Source organism: Capra hircus, chromosome 8 (genome assembly GCF_001704415.2).
Source record: "Capra hircus breed San Clemente chromosome 8, ASM170441v1, whole genome shotgun sequence".
Lineage (NCBI taxonomy): Eukaryota > Metazoa > Chordata > Mammalia > Artiodactyla > Bovidae > Capra > Capra hircus.
Genome location: NC_030815.1, coordinates 74547273 through 74569705, shown reverse-complemented (window position 1 = coordinate 74569705; position 22433 = coordinate 74547273). Strand labels below are relative to the sequence as shown.

The 22433-nt window shown below is 42.4% G+C and overlaps 1 protein-coding gene across 2 annotated transcripts; it reads left to right on the top strand.

The window, feature by feature from the left end:
- APTX (aprataxin) lies at positions 5493 to 21427 on the top strand. 2 transcript variants are annotated; one of them, XM_005684046.3, is made up of 8 exons: positions 5493 to 5626; positions 11538 to 11674; positions 12991 to 13037; positions 13264 to 13566; positions 14170 to 14229; positions 15030 to 15256; positions 20166 to 20269; positions 21147 to 21427. In XM_005684046.3, the coding sequence occupies exons 2-8, from the start codon at positions 11542 to 11544 to the stop codon at positions 21299 to 21301; spliced, it is 1029 nt and encodes a 342-aa protein (XP_005684103.2). In that variant the 5' UTR covers positions 5493 to 5626; positions 11538 to 11541; the 3' UTR covers positions 21302 to 21427. The 2 variants fall into 2 exon arrangements, with proteins under 2 accessions (XP_005684103.2, XP_005684102.2); XM_005684045.3 differs by having other exon boundaries at positions 5542 to 6146.

Sequence of the window (22433 nt, the reverse complement as noted above, 5' to 3'; positions counted from 1 at the left end):
CTTCTGGCCTGTATGCAGTTCAGCGAAGGCTCTTGGGCCAGAGGAAGCCAGCAGACAGTTGCAGGTATGCACAGTGACAAAGTTTAGATATGTGAAAGATGCAACTACATTTATGGCTCACTAGGTTTTGATGCTTAGAGAAGAATATGTTTTGTCTTGTCCAGTTGATGCTGCTTCCAAAATAACTCTTAAATCATCCCATTTCTATGTTCTTGTCCAGGCTGCCATCCTCCTTTGTGCTACATCAGTAAACTAACTGCTCTCAGCCATTCTCTTTTCATCCTCCCCTTAAATCCATTCTTCCTCACAGCAGCCACAGTGATCTTCATAAAATGAAAATCAAATAATGTCACTCCTCGGGTTTTTCATTGACTATAGGATGAGCCCACATACAGTTCCTAAATGGTTTACTATCTGACCCCTGCTCAGATCTCACCATTTTCCTTTTACTCTCTAGGCTTCAGCTCCACTGGACTTCTGTCCTGCCTAAAAGAATGCTAAAGGCCCTTCGGTAGGGCTTTTGTACATGCTCTTTGCTCAGGCTAGCTTATAGTATTCTTCTACCAAGTCTTCACTTGTCTGTTTGTTTCATTTTCATCTTTCTGGACTTGATTTAATTGTCCTTTCCTTAGATAGGTCTTTCCTGTGTGTGAGTTCAGTCGCTCAGTTGTGTCCAACTTTTTGTGACCCTTTGAACTATAGCCCGCCAGGCTCTTCTGTCCATGGAATTTTTCAGGCAAGAATAGATTCCTGACACTCCTCTATAGTCCCTTCCACCATACCTTCTCTCCTGCATCGAACAAACAAACTTTCCTAGCTATATTTCCTCTCAGAACTCTGTATTTTTCCTTTTGAGAAAAATCTCTGATTTAGATCACTGCAGCTTCCCCAGATAAGTCCTCTGGCTCCAACCACCTTTCCCTTAGGCCAGGAGTCTTAAAGTCTCAAAGAAAGAGGGGCCTTCAGGGGGACAGACAGGTTACAGAAATGAGTGAGCGGAGACAATGGTAACTTGAGAGCACTTTGCAGCCACTCACAATTCCAGCTATTTGTTGCCCAGATTTGCTGCATTTCTTGATTTTTTCCCCTAAGAGACCAAGAATCCAGATTTTCATGCAAGATCTTCTAATGTCTAACTGTTGGAATTAAAAAAAGTTACCCTCCGCCAAGCGAAGTAGCTAAAACAATTGTGGGATGGGAGGGAAAGAAAGTTGAAAGTCTCACACCCCCTGATTTAAAAAGTTATTACAAAGCTACAGTAATCAAGACAGGGTGGTACTGGATCAATGGAATACAATAGAAAACCCAGAAATAAACCATTACATGCATGGTCAAATGATTTTTAACAAGTATTCCAAGACCATTTAGTGGAGAAAAGACAGTGCTTTCAACAAATGGTGCTGGGAAAACTGGATATCCAAATGCAAAAGGGTGACATTGGATGCTTACTTTACACCATATGAAAAATGAATGCCATCCCACTGCTGGGCATATACCCTGAGAAAATCATTCTAAAAGACACATGCACTCTAATGTTCATTGCAGCACTATTTACAATAGCCAGGACATGGAAACAACCTAGATGCCCAACCACAGATGAATGGATAAAGAAGTTGTGGTACACATATGCAATGGAGTATTACTCAGTCATAAAAGGAACAAAGTTGAGTCAGTTCTAGTGAGGTGGATGAACCTAGAGCCTGTTATACAGTGAAGTAAGTCAGAAAAACAAATATTATATATTACTGAATATATATGGAATCTATAAAAATAGTACTGCTGAACCTATTTGCAGGGCAGGAATAGAGATGCAAACATAGAAAACAGACTTGTGGACACAAGTCCGCAAGACTTGTGGACGGAGAGGATGGGACGAGTTGAGAGAGTAGCATTGAAACATATATACAGGACCGTGTGTAAAATGGATAGCCAATGGGAATTTGCTGTATGACACAGGGAGCTCAACCTTGTGCTCTGTGACAGCCTAGAAGGGTGGGATGGGATGGGAGGTGGGAGAGAGGTTCAAAAGGGAGGGGACATATGTATACCCACAGTTGATGCATTTTGATGTATGACAACATTGTAAAGCAATTATCCCCCAATTAAAAATAAATAAAATTTAAATATGAACTCAAAATGGATCAAAGACCTAAATATAAGGCCTAAAACTGTAATACACAGGGGAAAAGTTTCTAATAATTTCTTTGCTGTAATTCCAAAAGCACAGATGGCAAGAGTAAAAATAGATACAATGGACTACATCAAAATTAAAAACTTCTGTGCAGGGCACAGTTGACAAGAGTGAAAAGGCAACCTATGAAATGGGAAAATATATCTCTAAGTCATATATCTGATAAGGGGTTAACATCCAGAAGATTAAAAGAACTTCTACAATGCAACAACAACAAAATAACATAATTAAAAATTGGGCAAAAGACTTCAACAGACATTTCCCCAAAGAAGATATACAAATGGCCAACAAACATGGAAAGTTGCTCAACATCACTGATCACTAGAGAAATGCAAAATCAAAGCCATAGTGAGTTACTACCTCCCCTCACATCCAAAAACCCAAATCAGAAAATACAAGCATTGGCAAGAATGTGGAGAAATTGGAAACCTTGTGCTCTGTTGGTGGGAATGCAAAATGGTGCAGCCACTATGGAAAACAGGTGGTTCCTTAAAATATTAAAAACAGAATTATGAGTCTGCAGTCCCACTTTTGGGTATATAGCCAAAAGATCTAAAGGCAGGATCTCAAAGAGATATTTGTGTAAGATGTTTATAGCAGCGTTATTCCTGATAGCCAAAAGGTGGAAGCAGAGGAATAGTGTAGTGTATGCATGCAATGGAATGGTTTTTAGCCTTGAAATGAAGTTTTGACACAAGTGAATTAACTTTGAGAACATTATGCTAAAAAGTAAGCCAGTCACAAAAAGACAAATACTGTATGATTTCACTTATATGAGGTATGTGGAGTAGTCAGACTCATGGAAACTGAAAGCAGAATGGTGGCTTCCAGGGGCAGGGGTAGGAGGAACTAGGGAGTTGTTTGAATTCTGGTTTTGCAAGATTAAAAAGTTCTAGAAATAGATTTCATTACAATATGAATGTTCTTTAAAAATAAATTTTTTTTTGGCTGCACCGTGCAACTTGTGGAATCTTAGTTTCCCAACTCGCGTTCCCTGCATTACAAGCTCAGAGTCTTATTCACTGGACCACGAGGGGCAGATTAAGGATATTCTTAACTGAACTGTATACTACTTAAAAGTGGTTAAGGGTGAGTTTTATGTTATTTGTATTTTACCACAAGTAAAAATCGAAAAAAATTTTATAAAAAAAGAAAAAAACCTCAAAGCCTTGAGCATACTAACAAAACACACTTATCATGGGTTATGGCATGCTGCAGTCCATGGGGTCACAGAGTCGGACACAACTGAGTGACTGAAGTGATGGTTTGACGCTTTTGCCTTCCATCAGTGAATTTCGAATTTAACCACCTATTAGGAAAACCTGCTGGACTTGTTAAACATATTGCTGGGCCCTGCCAGCAGTTTCTAAGTCAGTAAGCCTAGTGTGAGAACTGAATTTGCATTTCTAATAAGTTCCTAAGTGTTTTGAGGCTACTGCTGTTGATCCAATGATTACACTTTTAGGGCTACTGCATTAGATAATCTGGAGTGGGTTGCCATGCCTTTCTCCAGGGGATCTTCCCTACCCAGGGATCCAACCATCTCCTGCATTGGCAGGCTGGTTCTTTATCACTAGTGCCACCTGGGAAGCCCAGCACACACGCAGCACACGCATTAGGTAATACCACAGGCTTATTCGCTATTAATTTTCTATATATGTGTTTGTGATAAATCTTTGTTTCTGGATTCCTTGAAAATTTTAAGTGCCCCCCCCGCAATACCCTTAAGCTGTGCATTTCCTGGGCCAGTAATATGCTATAGAGAAAGGGCTAGACCTAATAGGTTGGACATTTTTGCACAATATATGTTGAATGACCAATTAGAATAATTCAATCCAATTTTGAATGCCAGACACACATAGGCAGGTCAGGTATTTATAGAAACAGAGGCTAAGAGAAGCTTAATTCTGTGTGTGAGTGTGGTGCTCAGTCATGCCCAACTCTCTTCTACCCCAAGGAGACTATAGCCTGCCAGGCTCCTCTGTCCATGGGATTTTCCAAGCAAGATTACTGGAGTGGGTTGCCATTTCCTTCTCCAGGGTATCTTCCCAACCAGGGATCAAAGTTGCGTCTTCTGCATTGGCGGACAGATTCTTTACCACTGTGATGGTTGGAAAGTGCTTAATTCTGAGGGAAAAACAAGACTGGTCGGGTCACCACAACAGCCTCTCATTACCTGGGACAGTGTGAACCACATTCCACTGCCATGAGGCCTGTGCAGCCGCGGAGCTGCTCCCTGTGCTCCCGCACTTCCTGGTGTGACCTTAATATAAACCTGCATCTTTTCTGCCAACAAGGGCAGCTCTCCCTTGTTTCCTGGAAGATCCTCCTATTCTGTTTTGATAGCTGATATCTTCATCCTACGTCTCCCGCCTTGTAGACAGATGCTTTACTGTCTGAGCCACCAGGGAAGTCCTAAATCTCTAAGGAAACGATATTAGAAAAGATACACAGTTTTTCCATCTGCCAGGATGCCTTCGAATTTTTGCAGTTCATGACTCTTAGGGAACATCCTGGAACTGTCATATAAATCAGTAAACATCTCATTCCAACATCCTGCTATTCTTCTCCCTGACAGCGCCTCAGCCAGTTCATTCAGTGAAGACAGCATTAAAAAAAAATCTTAGGTTTCTCCACTTCTGGCCCCTTCAGACCTTTCTCACTCAGAAAAAGAGAAAGCCGATTGTAGCTTCGAAAGCGTGTGGGGAAACAATGCCACAAGCAGGTACTGTCTACAGCGGAAACGGTGGCTTTAAAAATAGTGAGCTTTTCCTTATTGCTGCTGCTGCTGCTGAGTCGCTTCAGTCGTGTCCGACTCTGTGCGACCCCATAGACGGCAGCCCACCAGGCTCCCCCGTCCCTGAGATTCTCCAGGCGAGAATACTGGAGTGGGTTGCCATTTCCTTCTCCAGTGCATGAAAGTGAAAAGTGAAAGTGAAGTCGCTCAGTCATCTCTGACTCTTAGCAACCTCATGGACTGCCGCCTACCAGGCTCCTCCGTCCATGGATTTTCCAGGCAAGAGTACTGGAGTGGGGTGCCATTGCTTTCTCCGGAGCTTTTCCCTATGAAGGGAAAGGGAAAATCAAGATGCTGCTTGGCTGCCTAGAAGCGGCCACCGAGAGGATAGCTGCCTGAAGCGTCTCCCAATTCAGAGATTAAGAGGTGGTGACTGGGGAGCGGCTCTCGGATAGAGGGGAACTGAGAGAACTCGTCGTTTTTTGGTTAACTGCCAGGAACCAAACTTGGACTTTTGCCCAGTTCGGAACCAAATAGGGCGGGCACTTCCCCATCCGGGCATCTAGCGAGATCCTCAGTCAGTCTTCCGACAGGCACTGGAAACGTCCCAGGTTGCGCTCCAGTTTGTCTTGCAACGTCATCCCTCAGCGCCGGAAGTGAAGGAGTAACGTGAGCTTGTTGGCCTCAGCCGTGTGGAGGTAAGGCGGTTGTCGGCCTACCTCCTCTCCTGCCGTATTGAGAGCCGTGAGTGTGGGCTTCGAGTCCGCCTCTACCCCAGAGTAATGTTCCCTGAATAACGCTCTCATGGCTCTTTCCGGGCAGGCAAGCAGGCGTTGCTCCATCCTCGGGCTCTAAGGCCCAGGGCTGCCTATTTCCCTCCTGCCGTGTTTCAGCGGCTGGCGGCGCTCGTGTTGGTCTCCACTGCACTTCGCGTTGGTTCACCTATGCGCCTGACACCTGAACCTAGCTTAGTCAGAGCACAAGCAGAAAAAAGATTAGAGAGTGGGCACTGTCTGACCCAAGGAGGCTTCGCAGCCTGTCAGGAGGGACTTTGTTTTCTCCAGAAACGCTCCTTGAGAAGAATTTGAGGGCCCTTCACAGCATCCACAGCTGGCCTTGTAGGAAGACCAGAAGAATCAAGCCTTTTCTCATGCAGACCAATGATAGCGGTTCAACAAATCAAGGCTATAATTTCCATGTGGAATTAATGTGGTCCAGGTTTGGAGCCTTTTGAGAATTTGATATATATCGGGAGCCGTTAGAACACTGAGGACAGGACTGCTCTGTTCAGGGAGACAGAACATTTGTGCCCTGTCACCTTCGCTGCAAGCAGTGGTGTTGGATGATCTTTTAACATTTCCTTATTGCGCCTATTCTTCACTATTAACGAGAGTGGTAATGATGTTGAATGCTGGTTTTTTTGCCAGATGCTGAACTTTTTACATCTTAATTTAGCCCTTGTGACAACAGTGTGGTGTAGAGCCATAATTAATATCGTTTTCCAGCTGAAGAAATGAAGTCTTAGTTTAAATAACTGGCCTCAAATTATGCAGTGAGTAGTGGTGGAGGGAAGATTTGAACGTGAGCAGTTGGATTTCAGAGGTCTGGATGTTGTCCACTAACTTATATTGATTGTCTTCAGCTGATTCTCAACTGCCCAGACACCTTACTTTGTTGTTATCTGCTATTTTAGGGAGAAAATTGAGTTCATCCGATGTGCTTTCCCTCAAATTTCTACCCTTGCTTTCTTTTCATACACTTATCAAAGTTGATACCACCTATCTATATCTTTCCTTCAATATCAGAGGATGATCTGTCTCTTGATCAAAACAAATTTCCTTACCTTTGCTTCTGACCTTTCTTTTATGTTTTCACCTATGAAACCTGGCTTTCATTTGTCTTTTCTTCCCTTGTCTATGTCCCAGTCATGTATAAACAAGGTCAGGTTACTCAGATCCCTCCTCCTTATCCCCCAAGCCAGAAAGAAAAAGTTCCTGGTGATCCGTCTTTCTTTAGCTCACATACAGTAACTCTCTTCTCCTTATCCAGACTTTTTAGAGTATTGTAAATTCTGTATCCAATTCCTCACCTCTCATTCCTTTCTGCGGTCTAGCTTTCAGATCTATTATTCCCCTAAAATTTTACACAGTAGTCACTAGTGACTTATTATCAAACCAAATATACATTCTTTAATCATTACGCTTCCCTAGTGGCTCAGACGCTAAAGAATCTGCCTGCAGTGCAGGAAACCAGGGTTCGATCACTGGGTTGGGAAGATCCCTTGGAGAAGGGAATGGCAACCCATTTCAGTATTCTTGCTTGGAGAATTCCATGGACAGAGGAGGCTGGTGGGTCACAATAGGGTCACAAAGAGTCGAACATGACTGAGCGACTAACACTTCCGATCATTACTGGATCGTTTTGCTGCAAACGTGGTGATACTATTTACTGTTTACTCCTTTGCTTTTCACGACAGTACACTAAGCTGATTTATTCAACAAACATTTATTGTGATATACAGATGAACATGTCAAAGTGCCTCCTTCCCTTGAAGAGCTTACATTTTAGCTTTTTTTTCCCCCGAGTGCTTCCCTCACCAGTAATTTCTCCTGTGGATAGTCTTCTCTCCTTGTCTAAAATGTTGGGTGTTTCCAAGGCTTGTGACTTTGGACCACTGTTCTTTTTATGCTGTACACACTTCTTGAATGAGCACATCAACTAGCATGGCTTTAACTCCTTCCTGTATGCTCCCAAATTAAAGTGTCAGCTTAGACCTCTGCTGAGTTTCATTCTCACCTCTGGCTACCCTGCTGGATACCTCTGCTTGCTAGTCCCACAGACTGTTCAAATATTGTCTTCTCTGTACTTAATCTTAGCACATCCATCACTGTCTTGTTGATTTTACCCTCTAAGTATTTCTTAAATCTGTGTTCTTTTTTTGTCTGTATTAATGTCTTACTTTGAACCTTCTTTCACCCGAAATATGATGGCCTTCTAACTGGTTTCCCTGTCTCTAGATCAATTCCCTGCATAACTATTCTTTACACTACCTACCATCCTGCCCCAAATGATCCTTGAAAACAAATCTGAGTTAAAGTCCTGCTTAATAATATTTAAAGATCTGTCATTTCATTCACCCTATCTTTTCTTTCATTAAGCAAATATTTATTGTTTACTAAATTGCAAAATCCATTAGAGCTTCTAAAGTTTGAGCTTCTCAGCCCATCACCCAGGGCTTTGCTTCATCTGGACCTGCCTGCATCTCCAGCCTCTTATTGACCTCATACTTTAGGTTGCAGCAACCCTGAACTGCTTCTTCATGCGTGTACACTGTCTTGTTCCTTTTGACTGGAATCTTCTCTTTGATTCCTTCCTCCACTTCCTGCTCCTCAGCTAATTAGGCTGCCCACTTTCACCTAACTAACCAGTTCATATATAAGTCTCAATTTAGGCCCATCTCTTATAGGAAACCTTCCTTGACACCTTTCTCCAAGGCTAGGTTGGGTATTCCAGCTTTGTGCTCCCACAACACCTTTTGCATGCTGCTGCTGCTGCTAAGTTGCCTCAGTCATGTCCGACTCTGTGCGACCCCATAGATGGCAGCCCACCAGGCTCCCCCATCCCTGGGATTCTCCAGGCAAGAACACTGGAGTGGGTTGCCATTTCCTTCTCCAGTGCATGAAAGTGAAAAGTGAAAGTGAAGACGCTCAGTCATGTCCAACTCTTAGCAACCCCCTGGACTGCAGCCTACCAGGCTCCTCCGTCCATGGGATTTTCCAGGCAAGAGTACTGGAGTGGGTTGCCATTGCCTTCTCTGACCCTTTTCATGGACCAGTCATTATACTTTTCACATTTGTTGCATTTGTTTTTGAATCTCTGTCCTCCACAAGACTCTGAGCATCTCGAAGGTAGGTATGATGTATTATGCCTGCATCATACAGTACAATGAGGCTTTTGCTGTCATAGAGCTGGCAGTTTATGGGGTTTTACTGGATGGGTTATATTGACAGTTCAGGAACAGCCATCTTTCTGTGCTCCCCATATTCTAAAATACTTCATTCCTAGAAGTTGAAACTGTAGGCTGAAATGGACCAAGATACTGCTTAAGGTTAGTTATATAAGCATTGTGTTGGCACTGCTTCAGCCTCTCAAGGAGTAGTAAATGGGAGCATTATAACATCAGAACTTTAGGGAGACTGAAGCACCTGAGTGTGTGTGTAGGGCAGGAGGAGGAGTTCCTCTTATCCTGCAAAAGTCAGCCATGGTCTCAGCTGCCCATTGGATTCCCTCCTGTCCTTGCTCTTCAGGTATTCTCTCTCCAGGCTCCTTTTATTATTCCTGCGAGTCGTCAGTCACCACATGACTTATTTCCCAATGCTTAATGAAAACATGCTTCATTGTTCATTCTTCAGTTTCCATCAAGTGCAAACAGATCCCTCTGAGCACATAGCATTTAAAAGTGGGGTTTGCCTGTAGCACCATCATCACTTGATGCTCTGTGTGAAGGATTTTAGATTTACAGCTGACTCTTCATGCTCGCGCATCAGCTTCTTCACAGAGGAGCTGCCTCTTAGACCTAACACTGGCCCACATTATATTAACAGCCTCCTGATGATCGCTGACTCTAGATTTCTCCACTCCAGCCTGCCTACACAGTGTCATTTCACCTTGCTGTGCAACTCAGACCCTGGCGGTGGTCTCCTATGGATTGTTAAATCTCATGGCCTAGTTACTGTTCTTTCAACACCTTTGCCTTTTTTTGGTGATTCTCTGGGGCAGTTCCTCTGGGTCAACCAACTAAGGTCTGCTGCTCACCCCTCACCCGTGGCTTGTCACTATTGAAATCTGTACTGTCACTTGTACTTTTTGAAATGGAATGTCCACTCCCCCTCCTTTTCTTCCTTGTTGGTCCCCTTGGCTCTTGACCTTTTCAACTGCACAGTTTCCGAAGCCTTCCCTGACTGATCCAGTTTCTGTGACTGCATGTCCTCAGCCCTCATTTACTCACTCTGACTCGCATTATCCTATCTTTGTAAATAGTAATGAAACTCCAATGTTTAAAAATATGGTTTCTTTTCCCTTCCCTTTGGATACAAAGCTTGTGCAGAGGGGCTGATTAAGTGCTGCTTTGCCTGCAAGAGGCATTTTTCGGATAGAGGACATTAGAGGCTTGAGCACTGGTAAGCTTCTGGAACTGAGGGAAGCGTCCCAGAGATCTAGTCCTGTCCCTCTCAGTTCCGTGCTCTGCCTCCCTGGGTGATCTCATCCTCTTCTTTCACCCTAAATTCTATGACATATTGATGTCTCACAAATACATACATTCAATTAAAGGCAAATATTTCCTTTCTGTGTCAGAGCTGGTCATAATTACAGCTTCAACAACCTTTGCTTTTATAAGCCTCTCATTCTTTCTCTTCCTTGAAATACTTTAGGTTTACTTGAAACTATGTCTCCCGAATTGCAATTCCTGACTCCAAATAAAACACTTGGTAGTCTCAAAAAAAAGTTATCCCCCAAGTCCTGTCCCCTCTTTGAGCTTTATACTGTATATCCCAGCATGACTCTAGCATCTTCCACAGACAACTTAATCTAACTGTGTTTCAATCTGAAATCATCCTTTCTTCACTTATCTTTTAACTCCAAATTAGGTCTTCTGTGTATTCCTCATTTTGGTTAATGAATATTTCCCTGTGTCTCCCTTGTTATTCCCAAGTGCAGTCAGGAGTAAGTCACCTTCACAGTTTTTCCTGGCTTTTTCCTCATCATCCTCTTTGTTCAGGCCTCTTCCCTCTCCCAGATTTCTTCTCTTCCTCTTCTACTGATAACTCTGTGTGACCATGGAAGTTCTTTTACAAAAGTATCAGCACCTATAGTAGTGTCAGTGCAAGTTGTGTATTGAATAAAGGTGCTGTAATAACACTTTAGCAATAGTAGGTTTGTATATTTATTATGACAATCTTCTGGCAGATGGCAGTACAATGTATTGTTCCAACATCCGTATGTTATGACAGTTAAGGACTAGAAACCTTGATGCCTGTGGAGAACATCCTCTGTTCTTATGTCCTCAGTTCTCTGTCAGGCAAACTGCTTGTCCTTTAAAACCAAGTGTAAATATACCTTCCTCATGAAGCCTTTTTTTGATACTCCCTACAGGAGTCAGTCATTCCTTTCCAAGGGCTAAGGCCATATGGCTACTTCCTTATAGTAGGCATTGCATTATGTTGTAATAATTGGTATATGAGTCTGCCCCATTGTGCTCTAGGTTCCTGAAGGATAGGGACAGTGTTTCATCATTCTTTAATCCTCAGCAGGTAGCTTAATGTCCAGCATGTAGAGTATATCAATAAACATAACAAATATTTGATTGCATAACATGATTCAGGCACAGAAGTAAATATTTTACCCACTTTATCTTCTTTAATCCTCACGACACCTTCATGAGTCCTGTTATTATCACATTTTATAGGTGAGGAAATTCAGACTAGGGAGGTGAAGCCACTTGCCTTGAGAATGAGCAGCTGGTAAATGTCATATGTGGCGGTACTGGGGTGTGGCCCTGGAGGACATGTACTAGTTTTTCCAGGGCTTCTCTTGTGTTTTGTCACTCAGAATAATGATGCGGGTGTGCTGGTTGGTGAGACAGGACAACCGGCACCAGCGAATCAAACTTCCACATTTGGAAACAGTCATGGTTGGGCGCAGCCCAGAGACCAAGATCGCCGACAAGAAGTGTTCTCGACAGCAAGGTAATTGGTCACAGGATTGTGGAGATTATTGTGTTTGGTTCCTTCAGATAGTGATAATCAAAGGTGCACTTTTCCTGAATGCTACTGATGAAAACCTTTTCTGTGCCAAATCAAAACTCAGCAACTGAGCTCTTTTGGCTGATGACAGGGCTCTGTGCACTCCTGATTCCATCCTCTGAAAGTGGGTTCATATTCAGTGTTGGGAGCAGGCAAGTTCCATCCTGTACTATGGGGTGGTGGAGCTGAGTCCTTGCTCCACTTTGCCCAGGGACGTTCCTCGTTGGGCTGGGAGACAGCTGAATTCTGGGATTTCCAGGTTGAAACCATGTCTGAGAAGTGTTGGTTTCATCCTTTACACTTTGCCATACACAGAGGGAGCTATCTTTAAAAGATGATGGCACCTGGCTCTTGGAATGTCTTTTCTGGAATTTAATGAAAGTCCTTAGGAAGAATCTTTACCGTGTCCCTCATTTTTTTTTTTTAACCTGTAAACTCCAGACGTGCTCACTGCTACCAGGTCTCCCCCTGCAGTGTGTTCCCCATGACAGGGATTCTTGAGACTTGGAGCCTGCAGCAGTGATTCTAGTTTTCCCCACATGTTAATATAAATGGGCAAAAGATACCGCTTCTTGCTCTCTGTCCCCCTTGTCACAACAGCAGCTGTAGGGGTGTGTATGTCAGCCCATCCGCTGCCTGTCCTCCCTGGAGAGAAGCTAGGATGTCTCTCCTTTGCTCCCTGTCTCTTGCCAGAATTTTTTTGTTCACATATCTGAACCCAAATGTTTGGTGTTACTTCTTCCCACACATGCTCAGACTGTTCTGTCCCAGCAGTCCTCTTTCTAGAATAGTCTCTGCAGTCCTCCTACCCAAGGCCAGCTGAACTTCAGTTTCCCAGGAATGTATTGTTTACCTCTTTCTCTGTTGAAGGTTTCTGATCATGTCATGTAATAGAAGAAGTCTGATTTGATCCTGAGCTATAAGAGCTTATGAGGAAATTGGGTTCCATTCCCTGATTTCAGAGCCCATGACCCTGAGTGGGTCAAGGGCTCTGAATTAGGGAGACTTGTGAGGATTCAGTGACTCTGCCTTATAGAGATACTAGCAGTGCTTGAGGGAGCATGTGCACTTTTGGGTACTGTATGGAAGGACCTGGAGCCCTAGTCCCCTGAATAATGAATGATTTTGCTTATGGGTCTTTGAGGAAACCCTTGTCACATTGCTTCCTAGAGGGAGGCTTCATTGTCTTGTAGGGATAATAGGAGCAAGTTTCTGGTTCTTCATGGCATTTGGGTTTACCTTTTTTCAATCTCTTTCAGTACAGTTGAAAGCAGAGTGTAACAAAGGATATGTCAAGGTAAAGCAGGTATGTCTATTTGTATCTTGGATTTCCATGTTCTGCTTGATGATTGTCTTACTCTGTTGACTTTAGTGTGTCTGTGCCAGCCAATAAAGGCTCCTTGGTCACGTGTGGAAGTGACAGAAGTGAATATTAAGCATAGTACTGGGCATGTAGCAAGTGGTGAACATAGGAGTAGCTGTATTACTAATGATGTTACTGCTTTTATAATTATTTTCTGATTATTCCATAGGTAGGGGTCAATCCCACCAGCATTGACTCAGTCATAATTGGGAAGGACCAGGAGGTGAAGCTGCAGCCTGGCCAGGTCCTCTACCTGGTGAATGAACTTTATCCGTATATTATAGAGTTTGAAGAAGAGGCAAAGAGTCCTGGCCTGGGGACACACAGGAAGAGAAAGAGGTCAGGCAATAGTGATCCTACAGAAACGGGTGCTTCCCCGGAAGCTGAGCCCAGCACAGGACTGGAACCTGGGAGCAACCCTCGCCAGCGCTCTGTGCCTCCAAAGAAGGAGAAAGATGCATCCGCCAAAAAGGTGAGGGAAGAGGGCTGGATAGGTGGCATGGAGAGTACATAAAATGTAATGTTGCTTAATTGTTTTGTACGCAGTCAAGCCCAGACACGCGTGAAGGATTATTATGATGAGAGAGTCTCTTGTTTATGTCACCAGTCACTGGGATGAATATCCCTTTGTGTACTTTTTTCTTGAATTCCTGAGGTAAGCCACTTGAAGGTAGGGTGATAATGGCAGTGTGCTTCACATTGAGCTACTAAAATAGGTCAGTCATCTGTCTTTCTATACAAGGTTAACATTGCAACACTGTTCATAGATCCCGTGATTCACATCCTGATGTCAAAGTGGAAACTTAGGCTGTAGATGAAGTGGAAGAGGGGAAGGAAGATGCAATTCACTCTGGTGTGTCCAGCTTCTGTCTAGACATGCAGCTCTGAATATGGGAAGAGAATGGGAATAGCTTGTGGTTTATAAAGGAAAAGACTGAAGTAAAGAGATTAATTTAATTCTTAAAGACTGACCTTATTTCCAAGTTTGGTTGGACTTTGCTGACATCCAGTGTAACTAATGCCAAATTTAGCCATCTTGTTTGCAGTTTACACTGTCTTTTTTTGTTTGTTTTAGGAATCCTTGGGCCACTGGAGTCAAGGCTTGAAGATTTCTATGGAGGACCCCAAAATGCAGGTCAGAATAAAATTTTGGCATCAAAATACTTTTCACATTGTAAATGATCACTCCACAGAGGTCATAGCTACAAATGAAATCAAAGGAGATCAGTCCTTCTGAATGAGATTTGTTTTATTAGGCTATTTTGTGAGATCAAGTGGCTTTTCTCATTGTTATAACTGGAATTCTTTAGAGAGAAAGCTAAGTTTTTCAAATGAGTATCTTCTCTGCATTGTTCCTCCTAAACTTCTGGGTGCTATTATGGGATGTTGTGTTAAACTTAGTGTGGTCCCTTTCGACAAAGTGTCAGTTACTGTGTGGTGACTGTAGTTATGGCTGCCCTGGGATTAATAGCCATCATCCTGGGAGGGGTCTGAGTTCTTAAATTACATCCTGGGATGACAGGGGGCAAGATCTGATAGGGCTTCTTGGAACACGTGTGTGAGTCGTGTGGTCTGCTGGGCTAGAGTGAAGAAGAGTGCATTTGAATTCAGACTTGGGGGCTTTGCATCAGTTCCTCAGCAGCTGTTTTGCAGTGTGCCTCTTTTCTGTGCTCTGTGTGTTGTGGTGGCTGAAAACACAGACAGGAGTCGGCTAGGTCTGTGTTGGCATTCTAGACTTCCCACTTGGTGACTATGTGACCTGGCACATGACATAGCTTATCTGAGTCCCTGTGCTCTCATCTGTCAACATTGGGATCCTAAGACCCTCTTCACAGGATCGTGGCAGGAATTAAGTACATTAGTGAACCTGACCGTACTGGCACACACAGGATGTCCAATTGATGTCTGTTTCCTTCTCTTGTGCCCCTCTGCTAGGTTTACAAAGATGAGCAGGTGGTGGTGATAAAGGATAAATACCCCAAGGCTCGTTTCCACTGGCTGGTCTTACCTTGGGCCTCCATTTCCAGTCTGAAGGCTGTGACCAGAGAACATCTTGAGCTCCTCAGACACATGCACGCTGTTGGGGAAAAAGTGATTGCTGACTTCGCTGGGTCCAGCAAACTCCGCTTCCGATTGGGCTACCATGCCATTCCCAGCATGAGGTAAACCTTGTGGGGAGTGCTGGTGTGTTCTGTTTCCATCTCAGCAGACAAATGAATTCAGCCTGGGTCTGCTGAGTGTGCTGGTCACCCCGAGGTTCAGGGGATTGGGTGGGGTGTTTCCAAGGCAGGTGGGCTGAAACTTGAATGCTTTTGCCTGACTTGCTTGCAACCCTGGAGTTCCTACTTCTGCTTATAATTTGATAACATACAGTTCTTTGTTCTTCTCAAATGTAAACTCTGAGAGCCTAACTTACAAACCAGATGAAGCAGCTTTATTACCTTCAGTGAAGAACTGTCACCTGATGGTAATAAAGTGACTTTTATCAGATTTTTCAGAAGTATCAATAACCTCTAAATGATTAGGGACCGTTGCTTTGAAGGAGACAAGCATCACTGACTTTCATGACAGCTTAGATCTCAGATTTAAGATAAAATGAGGAAAAAAGTGTAGAGACTGTTATCCTTTGGTTCATACCTGGAAGGATTTAGGAAGGAATGATTGATACTTTTCAAAGAATGCAAGCAAGGCAGAGCTCCAGTTCTTTTGAGTTAAGCAACAAGATAAGAGGACTGATGGAATTTCTGAGTTTTTATTTTGGGGTGTTTTTCTGGGGGTGGGGTATAAAATATACATAATATAAAATTTACTATTTTAACAGTTCAGTTGCATTAAGTAAATTCACATTGTTGTGCAACCATCACCACCATCTGTTTCTAGAACTTTTTTTCATCTTCCTCATCTACCCCTCAGATCCCTTTCCCCCAGCCCCTGGCAACCACCATCCTACTTTCTGTTTTCATGAACTTGACTACCCTTCACTTTCACTTCAGGTACCTCATGTAAATGGAATTATATAGTATCCGTTGTTTTGTGGCTGGCTTGTTTCACTTAGGATAGTGTCATCAAGGTTCATCCATACTGTAACGTGTCAGTTTCTTTTGTTTTATTTAACCACCCAACATTCCTTACATTTTATTAGGTGGATAATTGTGACTTAGGTTACTGGCCACTTTAACACATGAAATTTTTGTGCTACATTTTTTCCCCATCCATACTCTTTGTTTTAAATTGAGGCATAATTTACATCCAATAAAATGCACAGTAAGATCTGTAGTTTAATCAGTCTTGACAAATGTATATGCCATGTAACTATGACTGTGATCAAGATAAAGAACACAGAACTTTTCAGTCGTCTCCCAGGAAGTTCTTTTGTGCTCCTTTTCCTTTAATCCTCCCCTTAACCTCCAAGTGCTGTTCTCGTTTTTTTCGGCATAGATTAGTTTTGTCTGTTCCAGAATGTCGTATAAATGAAATCACGCAATGTCTACTCTTTTCCTGTCTGGCTTTTTTTGGTCAGTGTAATAGATTTTGAGATTCATGGATGTTGTGGTGTGTATCATGGATATACTTCATTTTTTTCTTCTTGTGTAAATACCTAGAAGTGAAATTGCTAGATCTCAGGGTGGAAATATGTTGTATCTCATTTAGAAAATATTCTTAAATTGTTAACACCTTATTCACGACTATAGGGCATGATCCTATCCCCCTAGTGCTGCGTACCTCATGATGACAGCCCTTGACCACAGAACCTTTTTCACATAGCAGTCGTGCTGCTGCTGCTGCTGCTAAGTCGCTTCAGTCGTGTCCGACTCTGTGCGACCCCATAGACAGCAGCCCATGAGGCTCCCCTGTCCCTGGGATTCTCCAGGCAAGTGAAAGTGAAGTCGCTCATTCGTGTCCGACTCTTAGCGACCCCATGGACTGCGGCCCACCAGGCTCCTCCGTCCATGGGATTTTCCAGGCAAGAGTGGTGGAGTGGGGTGCCGTTGCCTTCTCCGCAGTCGTGCTGTCCACACCCTTTTCATATAATGGGTGCTGAGGAGAATGCTAAAGGCAAGAGCTGTGATTGGTGTGAGTGGGAAGCAAAATGAGCAGTAAGTTGTCAGGCACATATCCTTTTATGATCACTCTTTAGAAGTTTGAATAAGTTAAACCTAGGAAGGAAAAAGTAGCAAATATTTTCTATTGTAAAAGTAATATATTTTCAACTTAGAAAATATAAAATAAAGTATGAAGCAGAACAGAGATCTTCCATAATATCACCACTAATTAAACTCTAGACCTTATTCGAGTTTCAGCCATTATTCTTTCCATTTTTTTTCTGCTCCAGGATCCCACATTGCATTTATTTGTTGTCTCGCCTTAGTCTCCGTCATCTGTGACAATTCCTCCTTCTGTTCTGGTTTTCATGACCTTGACACTTTTGATGAGGACTGGCTAGTTGTTTTATGGGATGGCTCTCAATTATAGTTTGTTTGATGTTTTTTCATGATTAGATTGAGGTTTTTTTTTTTAATTTCGCCAAAATACCCCAGAAATGATACTGTGTCTTCTCAGTGCATCATATCAAGGAGTGCATGATGTTGATCGAGAGTTTGTTGCTCCTGATGTTCACCTTGATCACTTTATTAAGGTGGTGTCTGCCAGGTTTTTCTACTCAAAGTTGCTATTTTTCCCTTGTAATTGATCAGTATCTTGGGGGGAGATGTTCTAAGATTATGCTACTAAATTTTTTTCTCCTCAGACTTTTCGCCCAGTGATTTTAGCATCTACTGGTGGATCTTGCCTGCAACAGTTATTATTGTAGTGTTTACTTCATGGTAACTTTATGTTTCCCTCATTCCTTCTAATTTATTAATCAGAATTTTCTGTGTGGAAGAGTTGTCCTTTCCCCCCATTATGTATTTATTCAATACATGTATGGACTGATGGATATTTATTTTATTATATAGGTTTTGATTTAATCTGTCTCTGTTTAGTTTCTTGCTCATATTGTTCCAGCCTTGATCATTGGAAATTCCTTTAGGTTGGTTCCTGTATCACTTTGACATGCCCCAAACATTTTTTGAGCGCATCCTTTTTTTCTGGCCCCTTAACTTTTTGTAACAAGGTATTCTATGCTTATCTTATATTTTTCCTGTTCTAGCTCTGGAATGAACCACTTCTCCAAAGAGCCATAGTTCCTTTTATTGGAAAATGACATAAACCAAGACTAGATCATGAGGTTTCTATAGAGAGAAATGGTTGGTTCCAGAGTGTCTTTGCTTCTAGGTTCTCTCAGCAGATGGAACTAGGCAATAGATGCATGAATCCAACCCACACAGATACATACACCTCTCTATTTATTTCTCTGTTTACCTACCTACCTGTGCATGTGTATGAAAAATGTGAGTTCATGCTGATACTTCTGATCCAGTCCTGTTCCACAGGTTCATTCTTGTCTTCCCCTTTCCTTTTTTGTGATTTCTTTCTCCAGTAGTGAGAAATTTGGCTCTCATTAGCTACAGTTAAATCACTTATGTATTCATTCCCAGTTTAAACATAAAATAGTTGCAGAATTGCTTATCCACACTCACGTGAGAAAGACATTTACTAGCTAGAGTACAGTATTTGTATAGCGTTCTTTTTATCTTTACAGAATCAAGTCAAAATACTGTTTTCCAAACTTAATTAGGTTAGTTATTTTCTTCTTGACCTCCTTCAGTGTGGTTCCCTTTTTATTTGTAATACAGTTAGGTTTATTTGTTACTGCTTGTATTCCATTTTAAATTCCCACAAGGTACTGGTTGGTTTTGATGATTTATTGGGGGAATGTGAAATATTACTGATTCTGAGTCAAAGCTCTACAGAAAGTCATCCTTCTTGGTTTAACAAGTCCTAGAGAGAACTGTTGGTTTTCTACCTCAAACCTGTTTTTCCCTTAAGCTTCTTCATCCCAGCAAGTGGCACCTCCCCAAACCCCCATCTAATCCATTAATTGTTCCTGTTGGTTCTGTTCCAAAATATATTTAAAATTGGATTGCTTCTTGTCATCTCCACCTGTATAGCTCCTGTCTGAAACATGATTATTTTTGGTTTGAACTGCTGTGGCAGCCTCCTAACTTCTCTCTATATCCATCCTTACCCTTCCTACAGTCCTTTTCCACACAGTAGCCAGAGTAATCTTTTAAAGTATCAAGCAGATGATAGCACATGTGTGTGTGCCAAGTCACTTCAGTTGTGTCTGACTCTATGCAACCTTATGGACTGTAGCCTACCAGGCTCCTCTGTCCATGGGATTCTCCAGGCAAGAATACTGGAGTGAAAGATCCTCTAGGGGATCTTTCTGACCCAGGGGTCGAACCCACATCTCTTATGTCTCCTGCCATTGGCAGGTGGGTTCTTTACTACTAGCACCACCTAGGAAGCCCAGATAATGGCACTCCCCTGGTTAAAATCTTCAGTGGTTCCGCAGTATAATCTGAATAAAATTCAAACCCTCTGTCAACCTGTAAGACCCGTTATGATCCAGCTCCTCCCTAGCGCTTGCTCCTTGCTTCCAGCCACTCTGGCCGTTATTTTCTTTCTGCCACTCAGTTGCACCAAGCTCTTTTTCATACCAGGGCCTTCACACGTGGTCTCTCCACTCCCTGAAACTCTCTTTCAGATTTTTGCTTTCTCAGTTCAAATCTCTGCCTGGGAGAGGTTTTCTGTGAACGTCCCAGCTACTTGAAGAGACAGCTTCTACCCCCTAGGCACTCTATCCCACCTCCCTGTTTTGTTTTTTCTCAGCATTGTTGCAGTAACATTTTGAATTTTCATTGTTTATTTGTTTACTTATCAATTATTTATCTCCCTTCATTACAGTGTACAAGGACATAGGCCTTTCCCATTTTGTTCACTGCTAAATTCCCGGTGCTAGAACAATGCTTGGTCCTAGTAGGTACTTCATGAGCAGTAAATATTCTTAAGTGAATAGATGAATGAATGGAGTTAAGTGGAAACACTGTCAGTATTTTGCATACTCTTCCTTTTAGTCATTGTGATTAAGCTAGCTTTGATGGTAAATCTTTGTTTCCTCTCAACTAGTCATGTACACCTCCATGTGATCAGCCAGGATTTTGATTCTCCTTGCCTTAAAAACAAAAAACACTGGAATTCTTTCAATACTGAATACTTCCTTGAATCACAAGGTAAACAATATTGTTTAATTTTTACATTTGTTTTAATTTCTCAGCTGTTCTTATACTTGATTCAGTTGTTTCCCTAAATAATAACTTGGCTTCGAAAACTCGCATACAACTTTGTATGGCCTATACAGAGAATCCCATTAACAGAAACTGGATTATTTGGGTTTTAGTAGGATTACCACTTTGCTGTGAGCAGCTTTCTTGGGGGACGTAGAATGCTGTTATGTCAGAGTCAGAAAAAATTCAGTGGGGGGCTTAAAAGGTTGTGCAGAGAATTATTGGAGTTCATGGATCTGAAAGCTCTAAACAGTTTATTTTCTTTTGCCAGCAGCTGGGAGGAGCTTGGTGGCTGCCTTCTGTCAAGAGTGGCTACTTAATAGGGGAAGCCTGTCTATATGTAGAAAGGAAGAATTTTCCATTGTGTATACTGTGGAACTTAAGTATGCTGGAATGTTAATGATGACCATGGGCTAACTAGTGATAAAGCCCTGTGATAATAAGCCTTTGACATAGTAACATGGATTGCTTAGAATGTATCCTAAAGGAATGTAATTATCTCAGAAATAGGTTGCCGAGGGAACTCCCTGGTGGTCTAGTGGTTAGAACTCCATGCTTTCACTGCTGAGGGCCCGGGTTCAGTCCCTCGTTGGGGAACTAAGATCTCACAAGCTGTGTGGTGCTCCCAAAATATCAAATAAACGAAACCCATTGCTCAGATTTAGAATCTGACCAAGCATATTTTCCCAACAGTTAATGTAACCTCAAGTTTACTCGATTTAAGGATACTTTGCATATTTGGAATCAGGTTTTCCTTTTTTAAAAAAATTTTTGTATCTTGGCTTTCCAGAGTAGCTGGACTCTGAACATTTTTCCCTTGCAGCTGTGATTGACATGGTGCAAGAGGCTGGCAGAGTGACCGTCCGAGACGGGATGCCCGAGCTCCTGAAGCTGCCCCTCCGTTGTCACGAGTGCCAGCAGCTGCTGCCTTCCATCCCTCAGCTGAAGGAGCATCTCAGGAAGCACTGGTCCAAGTGATTCTGCGGAGCTGACCTTCTGCAGCACGTGTACCTGATTGTTTAGAGCATATTCCTGGCACCTGTTCTGGATTGCATGTGAACTTTCATTTCTTGAATTAAAACGTGTTTTTTCTTTTTTTACAAAGCTTGTTGTATTTCTGAGTGGCTACAATATTGCGTGACCTGAAATAGTTAAGGAATTAGGAATTTGGGTCTGTCATGGGTGTGTTCTTTGCTGAGGGTGGCAGGGATAGGCCTGGCCCACCATCTCCGGGAGTCACGTCAGGTCTGACTAATGGGGGGCAAGGCCTTGTTCAAACTGACCAAACACAGGATACGGAAGCAGAGAGCTGCTTATAAAGTCCTGTTCTTTACATTTATTCTCTCTCCTCAGGTGGGTGGTGCCATTTTATCAGACCAGACATAATGATTTCTTGTTTACCCCAAAGGCACTGATTGTTCTCTGATCCTAATCTGGTCTGTAATATTCTGTCTCTTTCCCTCTTTCACAGGGGAGACTTTATTTCTTCTGTCCCCATTCGTTCCTTTCCATCATCTAAATGCTGCTTTCTCAGGAAGCCTGTCTTATCAGTTCTTCACTCTGAGCAAACAGGCTGGTGACAAGGTGCAGGGATGGAATTTTCTTCTAATGTCAGGATGGTAAGGAAATACTCAGCAATATGTTTGTTCCATTTCAGCGGTCAAGTCTTCTTGGTTGGCCTGCTTGGATCTGTTGTCTGATTAGGTAATTGAAAACTATCAGGAATTCAGCTAATAGTCACAGTCAGTCAGTTCTGATGCACAAAAAAGTAGTTGTTGAATGAAAAAATTGCATAGAACCTCATGGTTTCACTTTTCCCTCAGAACAAATTTGGGTGGAACAGTTAGATTAAGTTGACTGTTGGTTAATATCAGAACTAAAGGTGAAGGGAAATCTAAAACATTATTTTTGATCAGTTGTTGATCTATTTGGTGATGTGACTTTTTTGCTCTTGTTGTAAAACAACAACCACCCCCCCCCCCCGAAAACTCTTAACAATAACTTCTCTCTGAAGAGAGGAAAACATCAATCCATGGAGGCCACATTTGACCTTGGTTTCTTTCACAAATAAACAAGATGCCATAGTGGTTTTTTGGTGAGTATGAGTATA